Raw genomic sequence first — 26,623 nt, forward strand, 5'->3', positions numbered from 1 at the left:
ATATAAGTTACATGTAAAAGATTAAAATTAGAGAGGTTATTGCCCCCTTTTCTACAATGTAGCTCCGCCCTACTCAGTTTTTGGTAAGAGTAGTAACACTAATGACTAATGTAACAAAAGGAGTTTAAATTGGTTACGTTAGTTATGTTATAGGATGGTTAGTTAGTGTTAGTTGCTTGCCATATCAGATTTTGTTAGGCCCGTCCACCATAATATATTAGCTGCTACCTCTACATTATAACTCTTGACAGTTCTTTTTTAGTGTTTGTGAAATATGAGAGAAAATTATCTTATGTTATGTAAGTGATTTATGTGAGTAAGGAATCTTTGAGCTAAGAAATTATGGATTTTAACTCAAGATTTGGTATTTGTTGTGAGATGTGAGAAAATTTTTACATAATTGTTTGTTCATAAAATTTGTTAGACAAACACTTTTAATATTGTGTAACATATTTTTGAATTAGATAAAAAATTGATTATAGTTATTAAATTTTTTTTATATTTATTCATTTATAAGTTCAAAATAATTGGAGTTTCATTGAACTAAATTGTCAAAAAAATGTCAATATAACTCTTAATATAAGAGATTAACTAGTACTATCTAAAATCTATCCATGTATAAATTATAAGGTGTTTGCTAAAAACACAAATGCAAAAACTGCAAAAGAAGTATGAATTCTTTAAAGTTATCGTACAAAGGGATATAGCACAAAAAAGAGTTGCATTCACTAAGATAGAATATAAAAGATGTATATTTTAGAGGAAAGTAAAAAAGGGTTAAATATAGTGGAACTTGTAAATCACTTATTATTCTTGATGACTATTTCTTGAATGTTAATTTGGAGGCCAACTACTACTAGTTACAGGCCAAGATGCAAAATTGCAAAGTAACAGGAGATCCAGAACTTCAATTTAAAAGAATATTGGAACAAAATAAAAAATAAGCAGGAAAAAAAAGGTTCATTGAAGAATAGATACACAAGTATAATAAAAATTTGAAATGCCTCATTCACAAGTCCTCTTGCACTATATTGTCCTCCTACAAGAGCGAGAGTGTTACTTGATACCATTACTGCCACTAATATTATTTAATTTCAGTTAGTTGTATAGTTGGTAAGCTGTACAGAGTTAGTTAGTGAGATATACAGAGTTAGTTAGCGTGTAGTTCTAAATAGATAGTCATAAAGTTTGTATTCTTTGAGACTCTTCATTAATACAAGTTTCATTACCTAATTTCTTCTCTCTTTCTCTGATCATGTGTTCTTCTCCAATCTCACATACAATTTAACATGGTGCGGTGAGCGTGGACGGAGGAACATGGATATTATAGATTAAAGAATAGGTAGCTTGTTCTCTGATTCACGATCATTTGGCGTGATTTGAGAAAATATGAAGAGTCCAATTTCACAGATAACGCAATTTCTCTGTTCTTCTCTGCCTTCCTCGATAAGATCTAAAACTCTCTTCTTCGATTGATCTCCTCTCATTCTTCATTTCTTCGTCTATTTTCTTTTTTTTTCTCTCTCGAACTCGCACAACAGTGTTTGATGAGAGCTTCGTTAATTCACCTTTCTTCACGGTGACGTAACAAAGTGTTCCATCAACGAGATTGAGAGAGAAAGGTTACGAGCCAATTGGTGAAAGTCGCACTTATGGCTGAGAAATCAGGAAGCGGATCTGGATCTAGAGGTGTTGGTATGATGGATGCTCAGCAGTTTGCGGCATTCTTCAGTCAAGTTGTGCAGATCCACAGTCATCTCAACAAGACGAATCCGAATCAAGATCTTTCAAGTCCTTACTACATTTTGCCGTCTGAAAATCCAGGTATACCTATCACCAATGTCACACTCACTGGTTCGAATTATAGTGCATGGAGCAAAGCTATGATGAATGCACTTTATTCTAAAAACAAATTCAAATTTGTTGATGGTACAATTTTGAAGCCTGAGAGAATGGATCTGAATTTTAAGGCATGGCAACGATGCAACACGTATGTAGTTTCCTGGATTAATCTCTCCCTGAGCCCTGACATATATCAAAGTGTTTTATGGAATAATGTAGCTTATGATTTGTGGAACGATCTTAAACATCGATATTACCAAGGGGGCAGGTTTAGAGTAGCCGAGTTTGATGGTTATCATTGGATAAGAGAAGGGGGGTTGAATCTTAGCCCATTTTTTTGCTGAGTAACACTTGCTACCTTTTAGAATGCTTTTAGGAGATATTTATGCTTTTTGTCTTGTCACTAGTCAAGAGACATTTTCTTTTTGTCTCGTAACTGGTCAGGAGATATTTTTCAATTTTGTCTCCTACACATCAGAAACATAAATGGAGTAGAAGAGAAAGAGAGAATCACACCAAGAAGTATCCTAGTTCAGCTACTAGGTGCAATGCAGCCTACATCTAGTCTCCATTACAACAGTGATGAAATTTCACTATAATCATCTGATTACAAACACCAATTCTCCCTAGGAACTACCCTTCCTATCTGGGACAAGTCCAGAAACTATTTCCAACACTAAACTTGACTTGGTCACCTACCAAGTTTTCAACTGCTAAGTGCTAACCCAACTTGCAAGGGGATTCCACAGAATCATGATACACAACAAATCATAGTTGTCAGAACCGAACTGGTAATCGAACCGGTCAAGTCACTGGGTCACTGGATTACTGGTTTAACCGGTGGGTCACTAGTTGAACTGGTTGACTCGGTACTATGCAAATAAAAAATAAAAATAGTAAAAAATTTAAAATTATAATTTAAAATACATATTTTTAATAATATTTTAAGAATATCAAGCTGTTCTAAAATAATATGGACCAGAAACAATAAGTATTTTGATATTTTTACTCTATAATAAATACTTTTATTTTGTTTTTATATTAAAATAATTATTATTTTTAAATTTTAATAATTTATTAATTAGTTTATATCTATTATATTATTATATACTACAAGTATTTATTAAAAAATAATACTAATAGATATTATATAATTATGAAAAAAATAAATGAGTTTATAATTATTGTTAAATAAAAATATAATTAATTTAAGAATAAGTGAATTTATAAATAAATTTAAAATAGATTAGGTAGGAGAAAATTATTTGATAGAATATATATATATATATATTTGCATTAGTATTAATGAAAATCAACACAGCCTGGTGGCTATGACTAATGTTACGTTTCCAAGAGGGGAGGGGTTTGAACCCCAGTTTTAACATTTTGTTAAAATTTAACCCTTAACCGGTTCGGTTAGACCGAACATTACCGAATTTGACCGGTTTTTACCGGTTCGCATCGGATTTAGCCGGTTCTTATCGGTTTTCAACCTTATGAGGTCCAAATATCGGACCGGACCGGTAGAGGATCCGGCTCACCAATTTTTTTGTTGAACCGGTTGGTCCGGTCCGGTTTTGATAACACTGCAACAAATAGATGTACAAAGGACCTCTAAGACACCTATGGCTTTTTCTTTAATTTTGTACACTCTACCTTTTTTCCTCTCACTGGCTTTTTCTTACAAACCTCACACTGTTTGCCTTTTTTTACCATGAGACTCAGACAGACAAAACTAGAGAAAAGAAAACAAAATGTAACACATTGAAGGAGAAGAACTTCTGTTAGCTTAGGTAGCTATGAGAACTCTGTGCTTACTCTCCTTGTCTCAAGCCTTGGCCGTTCACCCTTATTATAGAAGGGGAAGCTTCCAAGGTTGAAACGGTTCAACCGAGCCAACTTCTTCTTCTTCAACACCAAAACCGGTTCGGACAGAGAGAAGAGAGAGAGAAAACCAAAAGCAAATCAACATGCATGTACCTCTCTCTCATGCCTTTTCATCAAGCTTTATCAATCTGAGCCTTCCATCTTGACTTTGTCCCCAAGAAAGATTTCTGACCCTTGATAAACTCTTGATCCTTGATAGCTCCATCTGTTCCATTTTTGCTTCCTCCTCCACGTAGCCTCTGTAGCTACCTTCTGTGATGGATGAACAAAAGTAGAAACGAGCTTCCTCTCAGGGATCTTCTTCTTTGACTGAGGCCGATTGCTACTACTTTTGGCATGGAGATCTTGAAGCTTCTTCTCCACATCTTGCCTTTTGTGGAAAAGATCCTAGCCACGCCATGCCTTGGATCTTCTTTTTGCTAAGGCCATCATCACCTTAGCCTTCTGCTTGTTCATAGTTTCTCTGCTTCTTCCTCTGATTACTTGCTTCTACAATCTTCTTCCCTGACAGTGAAGTGACCGAAACAAAAGAGAGGAGAGAGAAGAGAGAAAAGCTTTCAATGGAAGTAAAGAGATGATAAAATGAGTTAATTTTTCACTTTTTTTCCCCTATGCATTGTAACGTGTGAACTCTTAATTGCCATCAAATCAATTTTGAACTTTCTCTTTCTTGTTACTAATGCAATTAAACCAAGTTAATTAAATTTGAATTCCATCAAAGAGGGGAGTGGGTAACCGAACCAAACGAGCTCCATTTCCTTTCTTTCCTTTTTAATTTTGGACTAAGCAATTTGTTGGATCTAAAGGAAATATTTTTGGGCTTCAAATTGGTTTTTCTGGCCCACTTAATACAAGAATAGTTCAGGCCCAATGCTTAGAAAATTTTTGTACCAAAGGGTGAATATTTTCTCAACATATTGGACTTTATGTTGCCCAAAAAATCTGCACACAAAACAGAAATTATTAAACAAATAATTTTGAAGCCAAAATTGAATTAATAATTTCTAATTAATATTTTTAACAATGTTTAGTCATCACAATAATTTGAAATTTTCCAAACTCATCAATCTCCCCATTGATGACAAACATTATTAAAAAATGAATTGAAAGAGGTTTAAGGATTAAGAGAACTCCCTTGAAGATTTGAATCCTCCCCCTTTCCTATTATCACATAGCTCCCGCTTAATGTATGCATTTTCTCAGTGGAAGCAGTACCTATAAAATGCTTGAACGATTCCAACAGATTTAATATATTCAACACATGGAACCTTTCAAGCAAAGAATATGAGCAATAAATCAAGACATAACATTTTGTTGTCCTTCAGATAACATGATGCTCAAAAATATTTTGTTAACAACAGAGTATGATTGAGTACGTTCAGAGTACATAAAAAATCAAGACTCATCATACTATATATTCAAGTAATTCCTGCTAATAATATTTCCTGCCAAACATTTCATTCAAGCAAGAATATCCAGCATCATAAAGAAAATAAAAAATTGGCAGGCAATAATCATTAGAAAACTGATATCAGAGTATTATTAGATTAGCCTCTTTATCTACTTTTCTTTCCCTTTTGTCATCACGAGAGGAACCTGCAAAATAGTTAGAAAACCAGCATGATGAATATACAGAATATTTGATTAATAAACAAAACAAAATAGTTCAAAGTAGCCGAGTACAGTTATCCAACTGTTCACAAGACACTAAAACAAAAGAACAATTAAAAGAACAGCCACTGTTTGAAGCAATGAGAAAATTTGAGAGTGCAAGGCACAGAATTCTCAAAGCTTCCTGAGCTAATAGTTTCTCTTCTCCTTCAATGTATTCTATTTTGTATTTTTTCTGTTTAATTTTGTCATGTCTTGAGTCTCATGGAAAAAGGCAAACAGTGAGGTTTGTATGAAAAAGCCATAGAGCGGAAAAAGGCAGAGAGTGCAAAATTAAAAGAAAAAGCCATAGATGTCTTAGAGTTCCTTTGTTCATCTATGTTGTGTTTCATGATTCTGTGGGAATCCCCTTGTAAGTTGGGTTAGCACTGTACAGTTTGTAATCAAGTTGATTATAGTAAAATTCCATCATTATTGTGATGGAGACTGGATGTAGGCTGCACTGCACTTAGCAGCTGAACCAGGATATATCTGGGTGTAATCTTCCTCTCCTCTCCACTTCATTTCTGTTTCTGCTACACAGGAGTAAAAACCAAAATAATCTCGTGCCAAGTGATGAGACAAAAAGAAAAGTCTCGTGGCTAGGGACGAGACAAAAGAAAAAGTCTCGTGTGCAGTGATGAGATAAAAAGACTAAAAGTTTCCAAAATTGGTCTAACAAGTCAGCAAGTGTTATCAAGCAAAAAGGGGGCTAAGATTCAACCCCCCTTCTCTTAGCCACTGAAACCATCAATTGGTATCAGAGCTTGGTCTCAAAGAGATCAAGCTTTGCAGCTTGGAGTAAAGATCCTCATGGCAGAAAACAGTGGCGCAAATGTGGTGTCCTATAATCTAACTAAAGGTCAATCAAGCAACAGACCTCCTCTTTTCAATGGGAAAAATTATACCTATTGGAAAAATTATATCTTGGAAGGTCCTAAATTTCCAACTATCACAAGTGCTCAAGGAGTAATTTCTCTTAAACCAGAAGCAAGTTGGACCGAGGAAGATAGGAAGAAGGTAGAACTAAATGCCAAGGCAGTAAACCTGCTCAACTGTGCTATCAGCTTTGAGGAGTACCGACGGGTATCACGATGCACAACGGCAAAGGAAATCTGGGACAAGCTACAAATCACACATGAAGGAACCACCATTGTAAAGAAGACTCGGACAGACATGTTGAGCAGAGAATATGAAATGTTTGCAATGAAGGAAGGAGAGTCCATTGATGAACTGTTTGAACGGTTTAACTCCATCATTGTTGGCTTAGATGCTCTGGAAATTACACATTCTGAATCTGTGCTAGTGAGAAGAGTGTTGAGAAGTCTTACAAAAGAGTGGAAAACAAAAGCTTTAATTATTTCTGAGAGCAGTAGCTTAGATTCCATGACATATGATGATTTGAGAGGAAATCTTCTTGCTTTTGAAAACTCCTATTTGAAAAAAGATTCAAAAAAGAAAGGAATTGCTTTTTCTTCTGTGACTAACCCTCTGGATGGTGAATCCAGTGATAACTCTTCTGAAAATGAGTTTGTGTTGTTTGTAAAAAAATTCAGGAAAATAGTGAAACTCAAAAGCAAAGGCAGCAGCTCAAGGAAGATGAAGAAAGATCTCAGCAAAGTGACTTGTTACAACTGCAAGGAAATAGGTCATTTCAAATCTGATTATCCCAAGTTAAAGAAGGAGGAAAAGCCGAAAAAGGGAAAGAAAAAGGGACTGATGGCTTCATGGGAAGATTTGGAAAATGACTCAGATGATGATGATGAAGAATCAGAGACCAAATCACAACAATGTCTTATGGTAGATCACGTAAATCAGGTAGTCTTTCATAACCCTAACACTGAAGATCTTCATCTTATGATAGACCACCTTTCTGAAAAAATAAGATGCTTTCTGCTGGAAAATCAAGAACTTGAACAACAAATCACCATTCTTAAGGCTGAAAACAGTTTTCTAAAAGAAAAAGTGAGAGAGGCCGAAACTGCTTGTGACCTTGTTGAAGAGAATAAGCAGTTAAGAGCCCAAGTTAGAAGCTGTAAAAGTGACCATTCTGTTCTTGCATATGTAAACTGTTTTAAAAGAAATGAAGAGTTGCTTAAAGAGGTTAAAAGGCTTAAGGAAGACTTAGCCAAGTTTACACAAAGTTCTGAAAATCTTAATCAAATTTTGGCTAATCAAAAACCTCTTTATGATAAAGTTGGGTTGGGGTTTTATAAATCTGAAAAATCTCATTTTGAAAACATTGCCTCATCTTCAAATGATACAAAATATCAAGACCCAACTTACTTTAACAAAACAGCAACTCCAAGATTTTGTAGGCTATGCAACCGAAATGGACACTTTCCTATTCAATGTTTCTTTGGTGAAAGAATGATTGGTGATAAAGTTTGTAAAGTTGTTTTTTATTACAATGGCTTAGGACATAAAAGATGGTTTAACGTAAAAGGATCCAAAAAGATTTGGATACCTAAGGTCTCTTAAGCTTGTTTTGTAGGTGTGCCTAGAATCCAAAAGGAAGGATAATATGTGGTATATGGACAGCGGATGTTCTAGGCATATGACCGGAAAGACAAACTTCTTCATAAAGCTTGATGAGTATGATGGAGGACTTGTCACTTTTGGTGATGATGCAAAAGGAAAAATAGTGGCTGTTGGGAAAGTTGGTAAAAATTTTTCATCTTGTATAAATGATGTTCTTCTTGTAAATGGTTTGAAACATAACTTACTTAGTGTTAGTCAATTGTGTGATTTAGGTTTTGATGTTATTTTTAAGAAATTTGTTTGTTTGGTTGTTTGTGAGAAAACTGGGGATATTTTATTTGAAGCCAAAAGATGCAACAATGTGTATGGATTAACTCTTGAGGATTTAAAGAAACAAAATGTGACATGCTTTACATCTTTTGAATCTGAAAAATGGCTTTGGCATAGAAAGTTGGGACATGCTAGCATGTACCAAATTTCTAAGCTAGTCAAAAGGAATTTGGTTAGAGGAATTCCAAATATCAAGTTTGATAAGGATCTCACTTGTGATGCTTGCCAATTGGACAAACAAGTGAAATCCTCTTTTAAATCAAAAGAAGGAATCTCAACCAAAAGGCCATTAGAGATGTTACATATTGATCTTTTTGGTCCTAATAGAACTCAAAGTTTAGGAGGTAAACACTATGGTCTTGTGGTGGTAGATAATTACTCTAGATTTGGTTGGGTACTTTTTCTTGCTCATAAGAATGATGCTTTTCATGTTTTTTCCACCCTGTGCAAGAAAATTCAAAATGAAAAAGATTTGAAAATTGCCCATTTGAGAAGCGATCATGGAAGAGAATTTGAAAATCAAGACTTTGAAAAATTTTGTGATGACTTAGGAATTTCTCATAATTTTTCATGCCCTAGAACCCCTCAACAAAATGGGATGGTTTAAAGAAGGAATAGAAGCCTTCAAGAGATGACTAGGGCTATGCTATGTGAGAATGAGACTCCTAAATTTTTATGGGCTGAAGCTGTGAACACAACATGTTATATTTTGAATAGAACAATCATTAGAAAAGGATTAAAGAAAATCCCATATGAGCTATGGAAAGGAACCCCTCCAAATCTTAAGTACTTTCATGTTTTTGGATGCAAATATTTTGTGCTTAATAATAAAGAAAATCTTGGAAAATTTGATCCAAAATCCTATGAAGGAATGTTTGTTGGATATTCCACCACAAGCAAGGCCTATAGAGTTTATCTCAAGGAGCATAGGACAATAGAGGAATCCATACATGTTACTTTTTGTGATTCTAACTTAATTCCCAGTACTGTGATAGATAATGATTCAGATTGTGAAGAAGCTGGAACAAGCAAAGAAAATTCCAAATCTGTTCAGAACGAAGAATCTGCCAGTCCAGTTTTGTCTCGTCAGAATGGAGGAGATATTTCCATTTTGTCTCCTGAGCAGGCACGAGCAACTGAAACAGAGAGACCACCAGAAGTTCATCAAAGCTCTACACCTGTCCGAAAGCCTAGAGAATGGAAGTCCATGAGGGGTTATCCTCATGACTTCATCATTGGTGATCCCTCTCAAGGAGTAACAACAAGATCATCCACCAAAAGGCAAACCGAACCTAGCAATCTTGCTCTCTTGTCACAAATAGAGCCCAACAATGTCAAACAAGCCCTTGAGGACCCATCATGGGTTAAAGCAATGCAAGAGGAGCTTGCTCAATTTGACAAGAATGAGGTTTGGACACTAGTACCTCATCTGGATGGTAAGAAAGTTACCGGTACTAAGTGGGTATTTAAAAATAAACTTGGTGAGGATGGACAAGTTGTTCGTAATAAGGCTAGATTAGTGGCCCAAGGTTACGATCAAGAAGAGGGTATAGATTTTAATGAGTCTTTTGCTCCGGTAGCTAGAATGGAAGCAATTCAGTTGCTTCTTGCCTATGCCGCCCATAAAGGTTTCAAAATGTTTCAAATGGATGTTAAGTGTGCTTTCCTTAATGGCTTTATTGATAGAGAAGTGTATGTGGCACAATGACAAACCCCATTTGTAGGGTTTATCTTGTATTGATTTTTGGGGATTTTATCACCTTTTACCCATATTTATTCAAGAAATAGCATGGTTTTGTATATTCTCCTTTAATTGTGCTTGAATGTGAAAACATGCTTTTTAGGACTCAAATAGCTAAATTTAATTCACCTTGATTCTATTAGATGCCTTGATATGTTTGTTAAGTGATTCAAGGTTTAGGAGGCAAAGATTGGATCAAGGGAATGAAGAAAGAAAGCATGAAAAGTTGGAGAACTCATGAAGAAATGAAAGAACCGGAAAGCTGTCAAGCCGACCTCTTTGCACTTAAACGACCATAACTTGAGCTACAGAGGTCCAAATGATGCGGTTCCAGTTGGGTTAGAAAGCTAACATCCGGGGCTTCGAAACGATATAAGATTTGCCATAGTTGCTACACGTATGGTGGCGCGCACGCGCATAGTACGCGCACGCGCCGTTGCTGCCACCTGGTTCACTTAAAGCAAAACGTGGCCAGCGATTTTAGAAGCCTTGTGGGCCCAATCCAACTCATTTCTGATGTTATTTAAGCCAAGGATTGAAGAGGAATCAATATACTTTTAATCATTAGTCATAGTTTTAGCTTAGTTTAGTTTTGAGAGTTAGTTTCTAGAGAGAGAAGCTCTCACTTCTCTCTAGAATTAGGATTAGGTTTAGTTCAATAATCTTAGATCTAGGTTTTAATTTTTGCTTTCTTCCACTTCTATCTCTCAATTCTTTGTTGCTACATTCAATCTTCTTCTATTCCTTTATTGTAATTTCCTTTATGTTGTTCTTATATTTTGTTGTAGATCTAGTATTGTTCCTTCTACTTTCTTCTAATTCAATAAGAGGTAATTCATAATAATTGTTCTTCTTTGCTTTTCTATTGTTGATCTCTTGCCTTTGTAGTTGTAGCTTCATTTAATTCTTGCAATTAATAATGTTTACTTCTATTGCACTCTATGTGTTTGTTGAAATGCCTCTTTTAGTTTTAGTGTAGATTTTGTTCCTCTTGGCCTAGGTAGAGTAATTAGTGACACTTGAGTTATCTAATTCCTGTGTTGATTGATAATTGGAGAGATTGCTAATTGGTTTGGAGTGCACTAAAGCTAGTCTTTCCTTGGGAGTTGGCTAGGACTTGTGGCTCAAGTCAATTCATCCACTTGACTTTCCTTTAATTAGTAAGGGTTAACTAAGTGGTAGCAATGAACAATTCTCATCACAATTGAGAAGGATAACTAGGATAGGGCTTCTAGTTCTCACACCTTGCCAAGAGCCTTTTATAGTTGTTAGTTTATTTTCATTGCCATTTACTTTTCATGCTTCTTATCCAAAACCCCAAAATAACTCATAACCAATAACAAGACACTTTATTGTAATTCCTAGGGAGAACGACCCGAGGTTTGAATACTTCGGTTTATAGAATTTAGGGGTTTGTACTTGTGACAAACAAATTTTTGTATGAAAGGATTAGTGATTGGTTTAGAAACTATACTTGCAACGAGAATTCATTTGTGAAATTCTAAACCATCGAAAATCCAATCGTCAAAATGGCGCCGTTGCCGGGGAATGCAATGGTGTTATGTTATTGGTTGTTATACATATGTGAATAGTGTGAAAATCTTGCTTTTTGCTTTATTTGCTAGTTGTAGAATTTTATTTCTCTTATTTTCCATTATCTTTTGATTTTTGTTTTCTCTTTCCATTATGAATTCTCATTTTGGCTATGAGTGTGATTACAACTATGTTGTAGGTGATGAGGACTATAATAGAGATGTGTATCAAGGATGGGACAATCAAAGGTGGGAAGAGCCATATGCTTATGATCAATCATCATGGCAACAACCCCCACCAATGCACTATGAGGAAGAGCCATTCTTTGATGCATATCAATCAAATGGCTATGGTGGATCTCCTTGTGATTTTCAAGAACCACCACCATATGCCTATGAGTCATATCCTCAACATGACCCTCAACCACACTCACAAGCCTATTTTCAACAAACACCTCCATATGACCATGATCCTTACCCACCATACCAACCTCCTTTTGAACCATATGAGCCATACATGGAACCACAATTTCAAGATTACTACTCCCAAAAACCACTTCAATACACACCACCACCTTACCAAGAAGAACCACCTTCCTATAATGAACCCTTTCTCCAAGACAATGAACCTTCTTATCCACTCCAACCTCTAATGGATGGAACCCTTGGTGTTCTTCTTCAAGGACATGAGGAGATGACAAGGGATGTGCAACAATTCATGACCGCCTTGGATGCGGTGGTAAACCGGTTAGCATCCCAACTTTTGGACACTCAAGGAACTCCCATGGCTCAAGAAGAGCATAGCATGAAGGAGAGATTGGAAACTCCGGTGGAAAAGGAGGAAGGCTACTTTGTGTTAGAACAATTGGAGGAACCTAGGACCATTGAAGAAGAGGAAGAAGTGGTTGAAGACTTAGGAGATGCGGAACTTCCATGGGAAGCTAAAATCAAAGAAAATCCCTCCAAGAAGAGTAAATTTGATGTTGAGGAGGAATGTGCACAACCTCCGAGGCATATTCTATATGAAGACTTGGAGAGAATGAAGCAAGAATTGAGTTCCCTTGGTGATGAAGATCATGCATCCGATCTTCTTGGTGAAGAATCCTTTGAATTTGAAGAACCTTCTCCCAATGAATTTAAAAGTGATGTGGAGGTAGATTTCTCTCAACCTCCCATTTATGACTTGAGTGATGTTGAAGAGTTAGAGGAAGTTGATGAACAAAGGATTGAAAATGAAGAAGTTTATGAAGAGGTGGAGATTGACAAGGAAGCAAATAAGGGAGTAGAGCTTGCAAGCACATTGGAGATACCTCTCCCCAAGCCACCACCATCCATTCTCTCATTCAAGTGGGTAAATTCCTTATACTTAAGCTTTGTTATTCCCCTTGAATATGGTTTGCTTGAGACGGATGATCAACTTAGAAAAATTAGTGGCTTTAAGAGTAAAAAGGAGATGGTTAGTGGTTGGAGGCATCATTCTAGGTTCATTATGGTCACGTGTCCAAAGCTTGATAGCAAAGGTTGGTGTATAACTAGAGTACATGGGTCTAGAAGGATGTTTGGTCACTTTGTTGAGAATTCACCTTGCTCACCACCCACATGGATTAATGATAATCAACTTGGAGATGGGTGTGAAGACAAAATATGGGATCCGGGAACACATGAGGATCAACATTGGGAGCCCATGGTTTGTGAAGAACTCCATCAAAGCTTGGAGATATTAATCTTGAATGATGGAGCTTATTGGAAGTCCAAGCATTGGTGGAAGTTCCAAGATGAATACAAGCACAAGCCACCTTGATGAGGAGCTCCCCATAAGTCCAACTTAAGGACAATAAACAAAAGTGCTAGGTGGGAGACAACCCACCATGGTAAAATCCTTTCATTTTCTCTTTTGTATATATTGGTAGAATTAGCTTAATTTCATGTTTTGTTTAGTTAGTTGAGTATGTTTGGTAGTTTAGTATATTAAATAAGGTTTTATGGTGTTTTGGTAGCTGTTTGGAGGTTTGGAATGCTTGGATGGGTGCAAAAACATAGAAAAATTTTTGAAAAACAGAGCACCATCCACGCGTACGCGTACATGGCGCGTACGCGTACATGGCGCGTACGCGCACTTCCAGCATTTTCGACCATCCACGCGCGCGCGCCATGCGTGCGTACGCGTGGATTGAGAAGTTCCAACCTCCATACATTTTCCAGAGAGTTGTGCCTGCGCCGCGCCAACGTTGTGCCTCTAGCACAAACCCCACTTGCGCACACGTGCACATGACGCGTACGCGCCACTCTCGAAATAAGCCAACGACGCGCCCGCGCCATGCGTGCGTACGCGTGGATGCCCTTTCTTCCATCCACTTCTTTTCTTTTCCTCTTTCCATTTCTTTCCTTTTCCTTTCTTCTTCCCTCCTACTACCCCTCATCCAACACTTCCAAACACCATCGATAACCATTTATTTTAGTTGGATGTTAGTTAGTTAGTTGGTTAGTTAATTAGTTAGTTTTAGTTTAGTTTTCATTTTATTTTCTCTCTTTTCATCATAAGTGTTGGATTATTGACTTTGTTTACTATACATTGCTATATCCCTTATTGCCTAAATGCTATTTTAGCATGAATGTTTTTAGATAATCTTTGTTGGATTCTATGATTGAGGTTATATTTTGTTACTTGGTTTTGAGTTCTTCATGCTTACCTTTTGAAAAATACCAAGTGATGAGAATTGTCTTCGAGCTTATAACTCTTTTGAATTGCATGTTGTAGCTAGCCACCATGTGATTTGAACCGTATTCTTTGATTAGGCAATCTCTTGATGGATGATATTGAGCATTTACCTTAATGCTTTGTATTTCATGATTATATCCATCCATATGTTTGACTTGAATGCTTTCATGCTTCTCTAATGCTTGTCTTACCTTACAAGCTTACTTAAAGCATCTCAAGCACACTAGGATAAATGAAGTGCATGCTTCTTTTGTGACATAGCTTTTATGCTAATGTGTATTCTAAACCACGCAATTTAGAATTCACACACCGAATATTTTTTAATGTCACACTAATTCACTCACCTCATTCTAGTGATTTACCTCATTCCAACAATGTATGCTTCCCTGCTTTTATATCTTCTCATCTTATGGTGTTATATTTTTGTTTTTCATAATGAATGCACCACAAGCAACCATGGAAGCAGAAGAAAGAACACATAGCAATCCGGAGAGTCGCCGTACCCCCTTGCTCATCTTTGAGTGCACCGAGGACGGTGCAAACTTTTAAGTGTGGGGAGGTCGTCCGACCGATCGGCAATCTTGGGTGACAAATTTCTAACTCCAATACTTTTGCATTTCATTCTAGGATTTTAGGATTTTTACTTGCATTTTCTTATTTTTGCATATGTATACACAATAAGCTTAGTCAAGATAATGAGAATTTTTCAAGATTTCTATCTATAGGGCATGTCAATTGATTTGAGTGAAAACTTTTCATAGAACTTGCTTGAATTATATATATTGTGGATCATGATTTATGAGCTAAGAACACAAGCTTGTGAGATTTGAGCCTAATGATGTGGTTACATCTTATAACCACTTATTTTTCCTTCTTGTGTGTATTATTCTCTTTCTATGATTGTAATCTTTGATTTGTTTGATTCTTTATGTCCATTATTTTGTGTATTCATGCATTTATGTGATTGAGGCCCTCATTTCATTTAGCTCACTTACCCAAATAGCCTACCTTTTATCTTCCATTGTTAGCCAAATTTGAGCCTACGATTAACCCACTTGTTCTTAATTTAGCACATTACAAGCCTTCAAGCGAAAAATAATAAATGTCCCTATTTGGATCTTTGATTAGCTTAGGCTAGAGTATGTGTAGCATTCAAGTGTGGGAACCTTGGGACATTGGGTGAATAAAAGGGTAGTTTTGTATTATTATTGTAAATATTGGGAATTGGGTACATACTCATGTATTGATTAAATGTATAGACCTTATGCATTGATGTTCTTGTGTATAGTTTGAAAGAAAAAGAAAAAAATGAAAAGAAAAAGAAATAAAAGTGAAAAAGAAAAAAAAAAGGAAAAGAAAAGAAAAAAATGTATATAGAAAAAGAAAGAAAAAAAAAAGAAGAGCAATAAAGGGGACAAAATGCCCCAAAGTGAAGCTCAATAAGAATCAATGCATAAGTGTTGTGAAATGAAAAGAAAATGCATGAGTATGTGAAAAAGTGAGGAATGGGTAGTTAGATTAGTACTTAATTGTATAGGTCATTATATAGGTTAGGTGGGAAAGTTTAAGTTAATCAAAGATTCAAATCCTAAGCCCACTAGCCATATATGATCCTACCTTGACCCTAGCCCCATTACAACCAATGAAAAGACCTCATGATACTTGTATGCATGCATGAAATAAATGTTGATTGTTAGAAGAAAAACAAATCTTGGAAAGCATGAAATAGAGGAGAATTGAGTGAATCAACCCTAAACACTTGAGTGAATAGAGTGCAAACACTACCGGTGAGGGTTTGATGCTCAATTACATGTTTTCACCTATGATCATAATTTTCATGCAAGTTTGTAAAAATATTTAATAACTCAATTCAATTATGGATTAGACTTGCTAGTCCTTAGCCCTTGTGCATATATGTTTCTTGGGAATTGATTTATTTTGACCAAGCACTTGCATTCATTTAGATAGTTGCATATAGGTAGATTGCATTTAGTTAGTTTCCATTGAATAAATGTTGATACCCTTTGTTTCTCTCTTGGCTTAAGCATGAGGACATGCTTGGTTTAAGTGTGGGGAGGTTGACAAACCCCATTTGTAGGGTTTATCTTGTATTGATTTTTTGGGGATTTTATCACCTTTTACCCATATTTATTCAAGAAATAGCATGGTTTTGTATATTCTCCTTTAATTGTGCTTGAATGTGAAAACATGCTTTTTAGGACTCAAATAGCTAAATTTAATTCACCTTGATTCTATTAGATGCCTTGATATGTTTGTTAAGTGATTCAAGGTTTAGGAGGCAAAGATTGGATCAAGGGAATGAAGAAAGAAAGCATGAAAAGTTGGAGAACTCATGAAGAAATGAAAGAACTGGAAAGCTGTCAAGCCGACCTCTTTGCACTTAAACGACCATAACTTGAGCTACAGAGGTCCAAATGATGCGTTTCCAGTTGGGTTAGAAAGCTAACATCCGGGGCTTCGAAACGATATAAGATTTGCCATAGTTGCTACACGTATGGTAGCGCGCACGCGCATAGTACGCGCACGCGCCGTTGCTGCCACCTGGTTCACTTAAAGCAAAACGTGGCCAGCGATTTTAGAAGCCTTGTGGGCCCAATCCAACTCATTTCTGATGTTATTTAAGCCAAGGATTGAAGAGGAATCAATATACTTTTAATCATTAGTCATAGTTTTAGCTTAGTTTAGTTTTGAGAGTTAGTTTCTAGAGAGAGAAGCTCTCACTTCTCTCTAGAATTAGGATTAGGTTTAGTTCAATAATCTTAGATCTAGGTTTTAATTTTTGCTTTCTTCCACTTCTATCTCTCAATTCTTTGTTGCTACATTCAATCTTCTTCTATTCCTTTATTGTAATTTCCTTTATGTTGTTCTTATATTTTGTTGTAGATCTAGTATTGTTCCTTCTACTTTCTTCTAATTCAATAAGAGGTAATTCATAATAATTGTTCTTCTTTGCTTTTCTATTGTTGATCTCTTGCCTTTGTAGTTGTAGCTTCCTTTAATTCTTGCAATTAATAATGTTTACTTCTATTGCACTCTATGTGTTTGTTGAAATGCCTCTTTTAGTTTTAGTGTAGATTTTGTTCCTCTTGGCCTAGGTAGAGTAATTAGTGACACTTGAGTTATCTAATTCCTGTGTTGATTGATAATTGGAGAGATTGCTAATTGGTTTGGAGTGCACTAAAGCTAGTCTTTCCTTGGGAGTTGGCTAGGACTTGTGGCTCAAGTCAATTCATCCACTTGACTTTCCTTTAATTAGTAAGGGTTAACTAAGTGGTAGCAATGAACAATTCTCATCACAATTGAGAAGGATAACTAGGATAGGACTTCTAGTTCTCACACCTTGCCAAGAGCCTTTTATAGTTGTTAGTTTATTTTCATTGCCATTTACTTTTCATGCTTCTTATCCAAAACCCCAAAATAACTCATAACCAATAACAAGACACTTTATTGTAATTCCTAGGGAGAACGACCCGAGGTTTGAATACTTCGGTTTATAGAATTTAGGGGTTTGTACTTGTGACAAACAAATTTTTGTATGAAAGGATTAGTGATTGGTTTAGAAACTATACTTGCAACGAGAATTCATTTGTGAAATTCTAAACCGTCGAAAATCCAATCGTCACACAACCCCCGGTTTTGAACATAAAGAGTTTCCAAATCATGTTTTCAAATTAACTAAAGCTCTTTATGGTCTTAGACAAGCTCCAAGAGCTTGGTATGAAAGGCTTAGTGCCTTCTTGTTGGAAAATAAATTTCAAAGGGGTACCACCAACACTACTTTATTTATTAAAGCATCTAATGATGATATACTCCTTGTTCAAGTTTATGTTGATGACATTGTATTTGGATCGGCCAACATTTCCTTGTGTGAAGAGTTTGGAAAACTCATGACTAGTGAGTTTGAGATGAGTTTAATGGGAGAGCTTACTTTCTTTCTTGGCCTCCAAATTAAACAAACTCCTAGTGGTACTTTTATTTACCAAGGAAAGTATGCAAAAGAACTTATCAAAAAGTTTGGCCTAGGAAATTCCAAATCAATGGGTACTCCTATGCATCCTAATACAAAACTTGAAAAGGATGATGATGGCCAAGATGTGGATGAAACAAGGTATAGAGGAATGATAGGTTCACTTATGTATCTTACCTCCTCTAGACCGGATATAGTTCAAAGTGTGGGTGTATGTTCAAGGTTTCAATCTCATCCAAAGGAATCCCACCTTACGGCTGTTAAGCGCATCATTAGATACATTAAGGGAACTTGTAATTTTGGATTATGGTATCCTAAATCTGATGATTTTTGTGCAGTAGGGTTTTGTGATGCAGATTATGCGGGAGATAGAGTAGATAGATGAAGCACATCCGGCATGTGTTGCTTCCTTGGAAGCTTACTTAACATGTGGTCAAGCAAGAAACAAGCCACAGTGGCTCTATCCACAGCTGAAGCTGAATATATTTCCGCATCTGCATGTTGCTCACAATTAATTTGGTTAAAAACTCAATTGGAAGATTACAAATTAAAAATCAATAGTATACCTTTATTTTATGATAATATGAGTGCTATAAACATTTCAAAAAATTCTGTTCTGCACTCAAGAACAAAGCACATTGAGATAAAATATCATTTTATTAGGGAACATGTGCAAAAGAGTACTATTGATATTCAATTTGTAAAATCTGAAGACCAAATTGCTGATATTTTTACAAAACCCCTCTGTGAAGACAGATTATGTACCCTGAGAAAAAGTTTGGGACTGTTTGATTTAAGTTTCATTGATAAACTGTGAAAAGTTAATTTTGTTCAGTTTTGTCTCGTAGGTTTGGACAAGATAAAAATACAGGGATGATGAAGGAGCTATGGTCAAGGGGGAGGCAACGCAGAGTTCAAAATTTTATGGGCCCCACCAAAATTCCTTGACCCCACCATAACAGTTTTGTTAGTTATCTCTCTATGCAAATAAGAATCTTCTTCCTTGTGTCATCATATCTTCTTGGAAGTGGTTATTGTCAAATCAAATCCCTCTCTCTATCTAATCCCTTGATTTAAGGCAACAACTTTTTAGTTTTTAGATTTCAAAATTAAAAGGAAAATTATTTTTGGGTAATAACCACCCCATAATGGTCATTAACCGTCCACTAATGGTCATTACTTCCACCAAATTCTCTCTCTCTTATCCTCATTTAATGTGTCACTCACCTTGCTTCTCCCTCACTTAATTTGGTTACTTCATCAACCCTTCATATTTCATTCTTCCATCACCATAAAAAAGAAAACCGCGCCAAGAAAGAGTGAAAGAATCCTTCTCTCTCAAAAACCATCAACCCCTCAAACCCACACTCACATCCACATACATTCTACCTCTTCATCTTCTCCCTCACCCCCAACCAAACACACCGAAGACATGAGAAGAAAGGTTGTAGCACAAAAGAGTTCAGGAAGAAGAAGAAGCGGGAAAAATAAGGAGCCCCGTATTGAGGAAGAGGAAGAATCTCATACTTCTCCCATTCATTCACCACCACCTTCATCACCGAAGAGAACCACCCCCGGAAAAAGCTCACAGAAGACCAAGGGGTTTGCACTAAATGACACCACTGAACCTCCAAATTTGGAATACTTGGAATTCAAAAACAAGTATGGCAAGACTCACTCCCACTTTGATCCGAGCAGATTCAACTCTTGCACCTCTTTTGAGTTTCACAAAGAGGTTATGGAAAAACGTCATTTGTATGCAATCTACCTTGTTAGTCTCGACACTCTCACTAACAAAGGCATCAACATCTCCTCTCTGTTTGAACTCCTCAACTGGAAGCCACTTTTTCTCATTCAGAAACCAGTCTATCCTGGCCTTGTTCGAGAATTTTACGCCAATATGCGACTTATTGACGGCACTCTTCATTCCTATGTCAAAAGGGTTCAAATAGCCCTTGATTCTGAGACCATTGGAGCGGCCCTGGGCTTCAAGGATGAAGGACTGCGAGCATACATGGTGGACAAATAGGATACACAAGTCGGCATTCCGTACAAAACGGTTCTTCAGCACATTTGCGAGAACCTTTCTGGTTTGGATGGAACCATTCCAACCCACAAAGCTCTAGGACCAGTCAACTCTCTGATTCACCGAATCATCACCCACATTTTGACTCCCCAAAGCAGCTCACACAACCGTGTAACATTTTCTGACTGTCTCATATTATTTGCTTTGGTTACCTCTACTCCGATATCCTTTGGTTATATTATGATTAGGTATATGTGGGATTCTGTTAGAAGCACCAAAAAGGCTAACTTGCCTTATGGTATGTTTTTAACTAGAATTTTTGAATACTTTAAAGTTGATTTGATGAATGAGGTTGTAGAAAACAAGGTGTCCTCAATCAAAGGAGGAGGAGCGACTAAGGGAACCAAAGGGCGCAAATCTGCTGCATCGGATAGTGACTATGAGAGCAGGCCAGAATCTTCCAAAACAGCCAAATCCATCAAACAGATTTTGGGTGAATTCTCAAACATGGAAGAAATGATGTTTCAATCTCACAAAGAGGCCCGTAAGCAAGCTTATGAGAGTGAGAAAGCTTGGAAAAGTTGCAAAGAAAGGGTCAATCTGATGATAGAAAGTCTTAAGGAGGAGCTGGGAAGTGAAAGTGAAGAAGGCGCTGAGGAATCTGATCGTAATTTATCAGATGATTGATAACTGATGGTTTATTGTTTGATATTGGCACACTTTGGCTCAATTAGTTTCTTTGTTTTTATTAGGTTTGAAACTGATAATAGCTACCTAGGTAATACTTTGATGACACTTTTTGTTTATGTTTTAGGACTTATGTTATATATTCTGTTTCCTATGATAATCATTTCTTGCAGGTGCCCCTTTGATGACAAAAGGGGGAGAAAAGCTGAAAATTGAAATATGAAAAACAGGGGAGAAAACAAGGGATGAAATTTTCTGTTGAAAATTCATGATTACCCTTGTTAAAAGAATATTTTGATGCTTGATGATAGCATTGAAACTGTTTTTGCCTCAATATAATTGTTACTGATGATATTGTTTTATAATAATTTGGCAATGCATGAGTGACTGGTTGTTAATTAACCTTGATGAACATGCATGATTGTATTGGGTACTCTGTTAACATGCTTGGTATTTTTGGCAGTTCCTTTAAATTGTGTAAAATATAAAAACTGCCATGTTTTGATCACGTGTACTTCAAATATTTTTCCTATCATAATAATTTTGTTTTGCTCTGATACCCTGACAGGAAAATGTTTGAAAAATATTCGATAGTCCTTTAGTTGATGTATGTAAATTGATTGAGCAGAAAATCAGTTTATGATATCAAATGAGTTTTGATTATTAATCTAAAACTGCTCATAAATCAAGCATTTAGCATCATATACTATGCTAAATAACATTGTTCCTGAAGTTTGATTAAAATATTACAGGTTAGTGCTTCCCTTGGTAAAATAAGCATACATCAAGGGGGAGCCATGTGACATTTAGAAAGGGGGAGAAATTCAAATTCAAAGGGAGTATTCTTTACTTAATCTTTAAATTTCTTTCCATTTCAATTTTAATAATGTTTGTCATCAAGGGGGAGATTGATGAGTTTGGAAAACTCTAAATTACATTGATGATGATCAAACATTATTAAAACAGCAAAATTATTAATCTAATCTATATATGTTAATTAAATTAATTTTGCTATGCAGGGTTTACTTGGGCCAAAAAATAATCCTAGTGCAAGCCCAATCACATTCAGCCTTTAGTTTTGATAATATATGATGAATATGGATGAATTAATTTTTTATGCTACCTGGGCCAACTTAATCAAACTGAAAATGCTTTCCTATGTGTTTTATGCATGATCCAAAAATTCATCAGGAAAGCAAATGTTACTAATTGGGCCAGATTAAATTTTGTTGCTACCAAGCCCAATATTATTTTTTTTTATGAATGTTTCCAAGCTTGGTCCGAAACCAAGTTTAAAGAGAAAGCAAGTTGGCTCATGCTTTCAACGGATTCCATTTCTTCTTTAAGGATGGATTTCAAAATTTAGTTGCTAGCATTGGAAACATGAGAGAGAATTTGACATTGATTTGATTGAAAGCATCATTGCTACACGCCACTCTAAGGGAAGTAAAAGCAACTTTTACCAACTAATTGGTTTAACTCATTTAATTGCTTTTCTTCCAAGATTGCTTATTCTCTCTCATCTCTTTCTTTCTTCTTCTTCGGTTATTGTCTAGGAAACAATGGAAGCTATGTTCAACTACCAAAAGAAAGAAGGAGTTGCATGCATCAAGACCATCAAGCCAATGATGGCAAGAAAACATAAAAAGTATAGTGGTTGAGATTCTTATCACATATGGTAAGATATGGTGATGATATCTTAGCCTCTCCATACCAAAAATGGAGGATGAAGATTCGGCCAGCAAGGAGGAGATTCTTGAAGCATGGCTTGTCTTTGATTCTGCTCAACCACCACAGGAAGTAGCTAGAGTGGCGAAGTGATGGTAGAGGCAGAGATTGAAGCAGATGAAGTCATCATCATCATGAAGCATCAAGGGCCAGAAATCCATCTTGGAGAGCAAGCCAAGGATGGAGAGCTCGGATTGATGAAGAATGATGATCAAGAAAGGACTAGAGGTAATTGCATGTTGGGTTTTGCATGGTTATCTCTTCTCTCTCTATGTGGCCGAACCGGTTCTGTTTGTTGAAGGAAGAAGAAGTTGGTTCAGTTTTTGGCTTCAATAGTGGAGGCTTCCCTCTTTTATAAAAAGAGAGAACAACCACTGTTTGAAGCAAGGAGAAAATTTGAGAGTGCAAGGCACAGAGTTCTCAGAGCTTCCTGAGCTAACAGTTTCTCTTATACTTCAATGTATTCTGTTTTGTATTTTTTCTGTTTAATTTTATCATGTCTTGAGTCTCATGGAAAAAGGCAAACAGTGAGGTTTGTATGAAAAAGCCATAAAGTGGAAAAAGGCAGAGAGTACAAAATTAAAAGAAAAAGCCATAGATGTCTTAGAGTTCCTTTGTTCATCTATGTTGTGTTTCATGATTCTGTGGGAATCCCCTTGTAAGTTGGGTTAGCACTGTACAGTTTGTAATCAAGTTGATTATAGTGAAATTCTATCATTATTGTGATGGAGACTGGATGTAGGCTGCACTGCACTTAGCAGCTGAACCAGGATATATCTGGGTGTAATCTTCCTCTCCTCTCCACTTCATTTCTGTTTCTGCTACACAGGAGCAAAAACCAAAATTATCTCGTGCCAAGTGACGAGACAAAAAGAAAAGTCTCGTGGCTAGGGACGAGACAAAAGAAAAAGTCTTGTGTGCAGTGATGAGATAAAAAGACTAAAAGTTTCCAGAATTGGTCTAACAAGTCAGCAAGTGTTATCAAGCAAAAAGGGGGCTAAGATTCAACCCCCCTTTCTCTTAGCCACTGAAACCATCAGTTTAGAATGGTTTCGTTTAGTTTATGTCGAAGAAAATAAACCTTCTTTTGACTTGATTTGGTTTGTGTTGCTATTGAAGCCAAATATTTGTGTGGTTAATATGTTTGGGTTCTCAGGTTTATGTTACCATTTTGATAAATGAACAGACCAATATCAATGTGTTTTTAAGGTTTGCGTTGAAGTAAATATAACTTCTTTTAACATCACGAATTATAGGTCAAATAGGTCCCCTAAGATACTATTATAAGGCAAATAGGTCCCCCACATGAAAACGGCGCCGTTTGCATTCTTTGTCTAAGTGGGGACGAATTTGTCCTCCCCGAAACGACGTCGTTTTGCCCCTTGTTCCAATACGACATCGTTTTGTCTAGCGTGGATGGGGACCAAAATGTCCTGAAGGTGACATGTCGCAGTTAACCTGACACGTCACCACTTTAACCGGATCAAACGGTTTTAGGGACGTATCTGGTAGATATCTGAGAACCTCAGGGTCGAAATTTTAGTTAAATTTTGTGGGAGACAAAACTGTGGGATGATAAATTTCTTGGGACCTATTTAGAGTATTACTAAAAAAAAAAAAAAAAAACTAAGAATAATTTACTAGGCATCTTTTATGGTGCCTAACATTTACTCCTAAAATTCAAAATTTAAGAGATGAGTCCTACTTCATTTTATCTCTACTTCTAGGCAAGTTAGAGAACAATTTTGTAGGCATCAAAAAGGTCACCAATTTATTATCTGCATCCAAATATTGATACATAAACATTTAACATAATCAGGGTATAATTATTAAGGCTGCCTCATTTAACTAACATCTAATTATTTTAACTTTTTAATTTCTGTTGATTGAGAATTTTGGTTGATAGCACATCAAGCTACATATATATCCAATGAACCACAAAAAATTTAGAAAGAAATTTTCATTAACCTATCTTACAACTTTTAGTAGTAGTAACGGCACGTTGATCAATTTGTCAAAAGGTATGATTCCCAAATCTTGCAAGCATCTAAATAGCTAGCTAGCTATATAGCTCTTTAAGAGATTATTAGAAACAAAATAATTAATCAACCCAAAACGATAATTGGAAAATTATATTAATTTTTTCATTAGGTATATAGCAATTTCAAAGCTTTAATATAGCTAGCTAGCTTTTTCATGCATACACACCAAGCACTCTCACACATGCAAAATATATATATAGAGTAAATATTTTACTATCATACTATGAACTATATAGTAGGAGCCAATAAATTTAGCCATGATGGTTGGTTCTGTCCCGAGATACTGAATTTGGTGACCGGTTACCGTTGTTTGCACCACCACCAGAACCACTTCCTGACCCATATCCACCTCCATGAGCTCCGCCACTTCCGAATCCATATCCGTACCCGGATCCGGATCCAGTCCCAGATCCGAACCCATATCCGAAGCCTCTACCCACCAAACCTGTTGGGGAGCGGCCCGATCCGGAGCCATACCCCCATCCTGCCCCGGGTGCGGATCCCCATCCCCAACTGTAGTCCCAGTTTGGACCATGACCCGACCCAGAGGCACCGTTAGGTGTCCCTGAGGAGGGTGCCCTACCACTTGACATGTCCCAAAGGAGTTTTCTTCCGCCGTGTCCTCCGGCCGCGGCCGCGGAAGCAATCAAGAAAACAAGAAAGAGAGTGAAATGTTTGAGAGTGTTGAATTTTAGCATTGTGTTTTGGCTTTGTCTTGAGATATAATAATATATTATGACCAAAGTAGGGTTTTACAATAATATTGTTTTGGTGGAAAGTAAAAGCAGTAGTGGGTTGTGTTGTGAATCTTGTGAGGTTTGACACGAGGGTGGACACAATGCATGGGAGTGATGCCTTATATAGTGGGTTTTGTTATGATGATAACTCATCAAATTGGATATCACTCACAAGATTGTAATTAAAACCAGTGAACGTGATCATGACTTAGTGCAACATTGCCACCCCATTTGCCTTTTTCTTTTGGTGTTTGCTACGATACGATGATAAATTTATACGTATCGGTACGATAAAAATGTGGACAAATAAAAATTTGACATGTAATTTATATTATCCACGTCGGTATTTAAATTTCTTTTTTTAAAATATATATCATATCACTAATTTTACTAAAATATTCTTATAATTTATATAAAATTGACAAAAACAACCTTTCATTTATTTCTAATAAAAAACTGAAACATCCTTATTTTATTTCAGAAAAACACTAGCCTTATAAACCTAACAAATATAAAAATTCAATAAACTTTAATTTTTAAATTTCAAAATTCAAATAATTTAAAACAAAAGGATTGAGAGAAACAAGATCTGAAAAATACAAAATTGCTCTTCAATCTTCATCTTCTCCCTCTTTCCAACCGTGAGACGCAATCACGACGGTTGCGGCGGCTAGAGGCAACGAGCGGCGGTGAGAGAACAACAAATGAAAGAGGACCACCACTTTTCAGATTTGCAGTTCATCACTTTTTTTCTCTTTGGTTCAACATCTACATTTTGTTATCGTCAATTTATGCCTTAATGATGTTTCGTACCGTTCTACAGCAAGATTTTGATCATGTCAATTTTGTTTGTTGTTCTCCTATTACTGAGTTGTTATGAAAAACAATCCTAATATCTAGGTATTGAACTTATTAATCCACCGAAAAACAGAATATCAATTTTGTTCCTTTGTTCGTGTCAAATTTGCAATTCATCACTTTTTTTACTCTTTGGTTTAACCTCTGCATTTATTCCTTTGTTTTTGTTAATTTGATTCCTCAATGCCTCTGTTATACTATTAAGAATAGCAATTAGCAAAATATTTGATGATGATCGAAAATATTGTCAAAGTGCATGTTTCTTATTACCTATCCTAGCATATCCGCAACATCTTGTTTGCTACTAGCTGTAATATCCTTTCTTTTTAGTTTTATACTAGTAATTGTTATTTACTTCAAAGTTAATAGGATAGA

General features: G+C 36.1%; 2 protein-coding genes across 2 annotated transcripts; one reads left to right on the top strand and one right to left on the bottom strand.

Annotated features, from left to right (window-relative positions):
• The first annotated feature begins 1,652 nt into the window (after positions 1-1,652).
• LOC148569063 (uncharacterized) lies at positions 1,653-13,264 on the top strand. The gene is made up of 2 exons (XM_088484868.1): positions 1,653-1,824; positions 11,664-13,264. Exons 1-2 carry the CDS (start codon positions 1,653-1,655, stop codon positions 13,262-13,264), a joined length of 1,773 nt encoding a protein of 590 aa, XP_088340994.1.
• An 11,448-nt stretch (positions 13,265-24,712) lies between these two features.
• LOC107637950 (uncharacterized) lies at positions 24,713-25,467 on the bottom strand. Its single transcript, XM_016341176.3, has one exon. It carries the CDS (start codon positions 25,349-25,351, stop codon positions 24,905-24,907), a length of 447 nt encoding a protein of 148 aa, XP_016196662.1. The 5' UTR covers positions 25,352-25,467; the 3' UTR covers positions 24,713-24,904.
• Between the last annotated feature and the right edge of the window lie 1,156 nt (positions 25,468-26,623).

Source organism: Arachis ipaensis, chromosome B4 (genome assembly GCF_059453495.1).
Source record: "Arachis ipaensis isolate K30076 ecotype BB chromosome B4, ASM5945349v1, whole genome shotgun sequence".
In the NCBI taxonomy this organism is placed as follows: domain Eukaryota; kingdom Viridiplantae; phylum Streptophyta; class Magnoliopsida; order Fabales; family Fabaceae; genus Arachis; species Arachis ipaensis.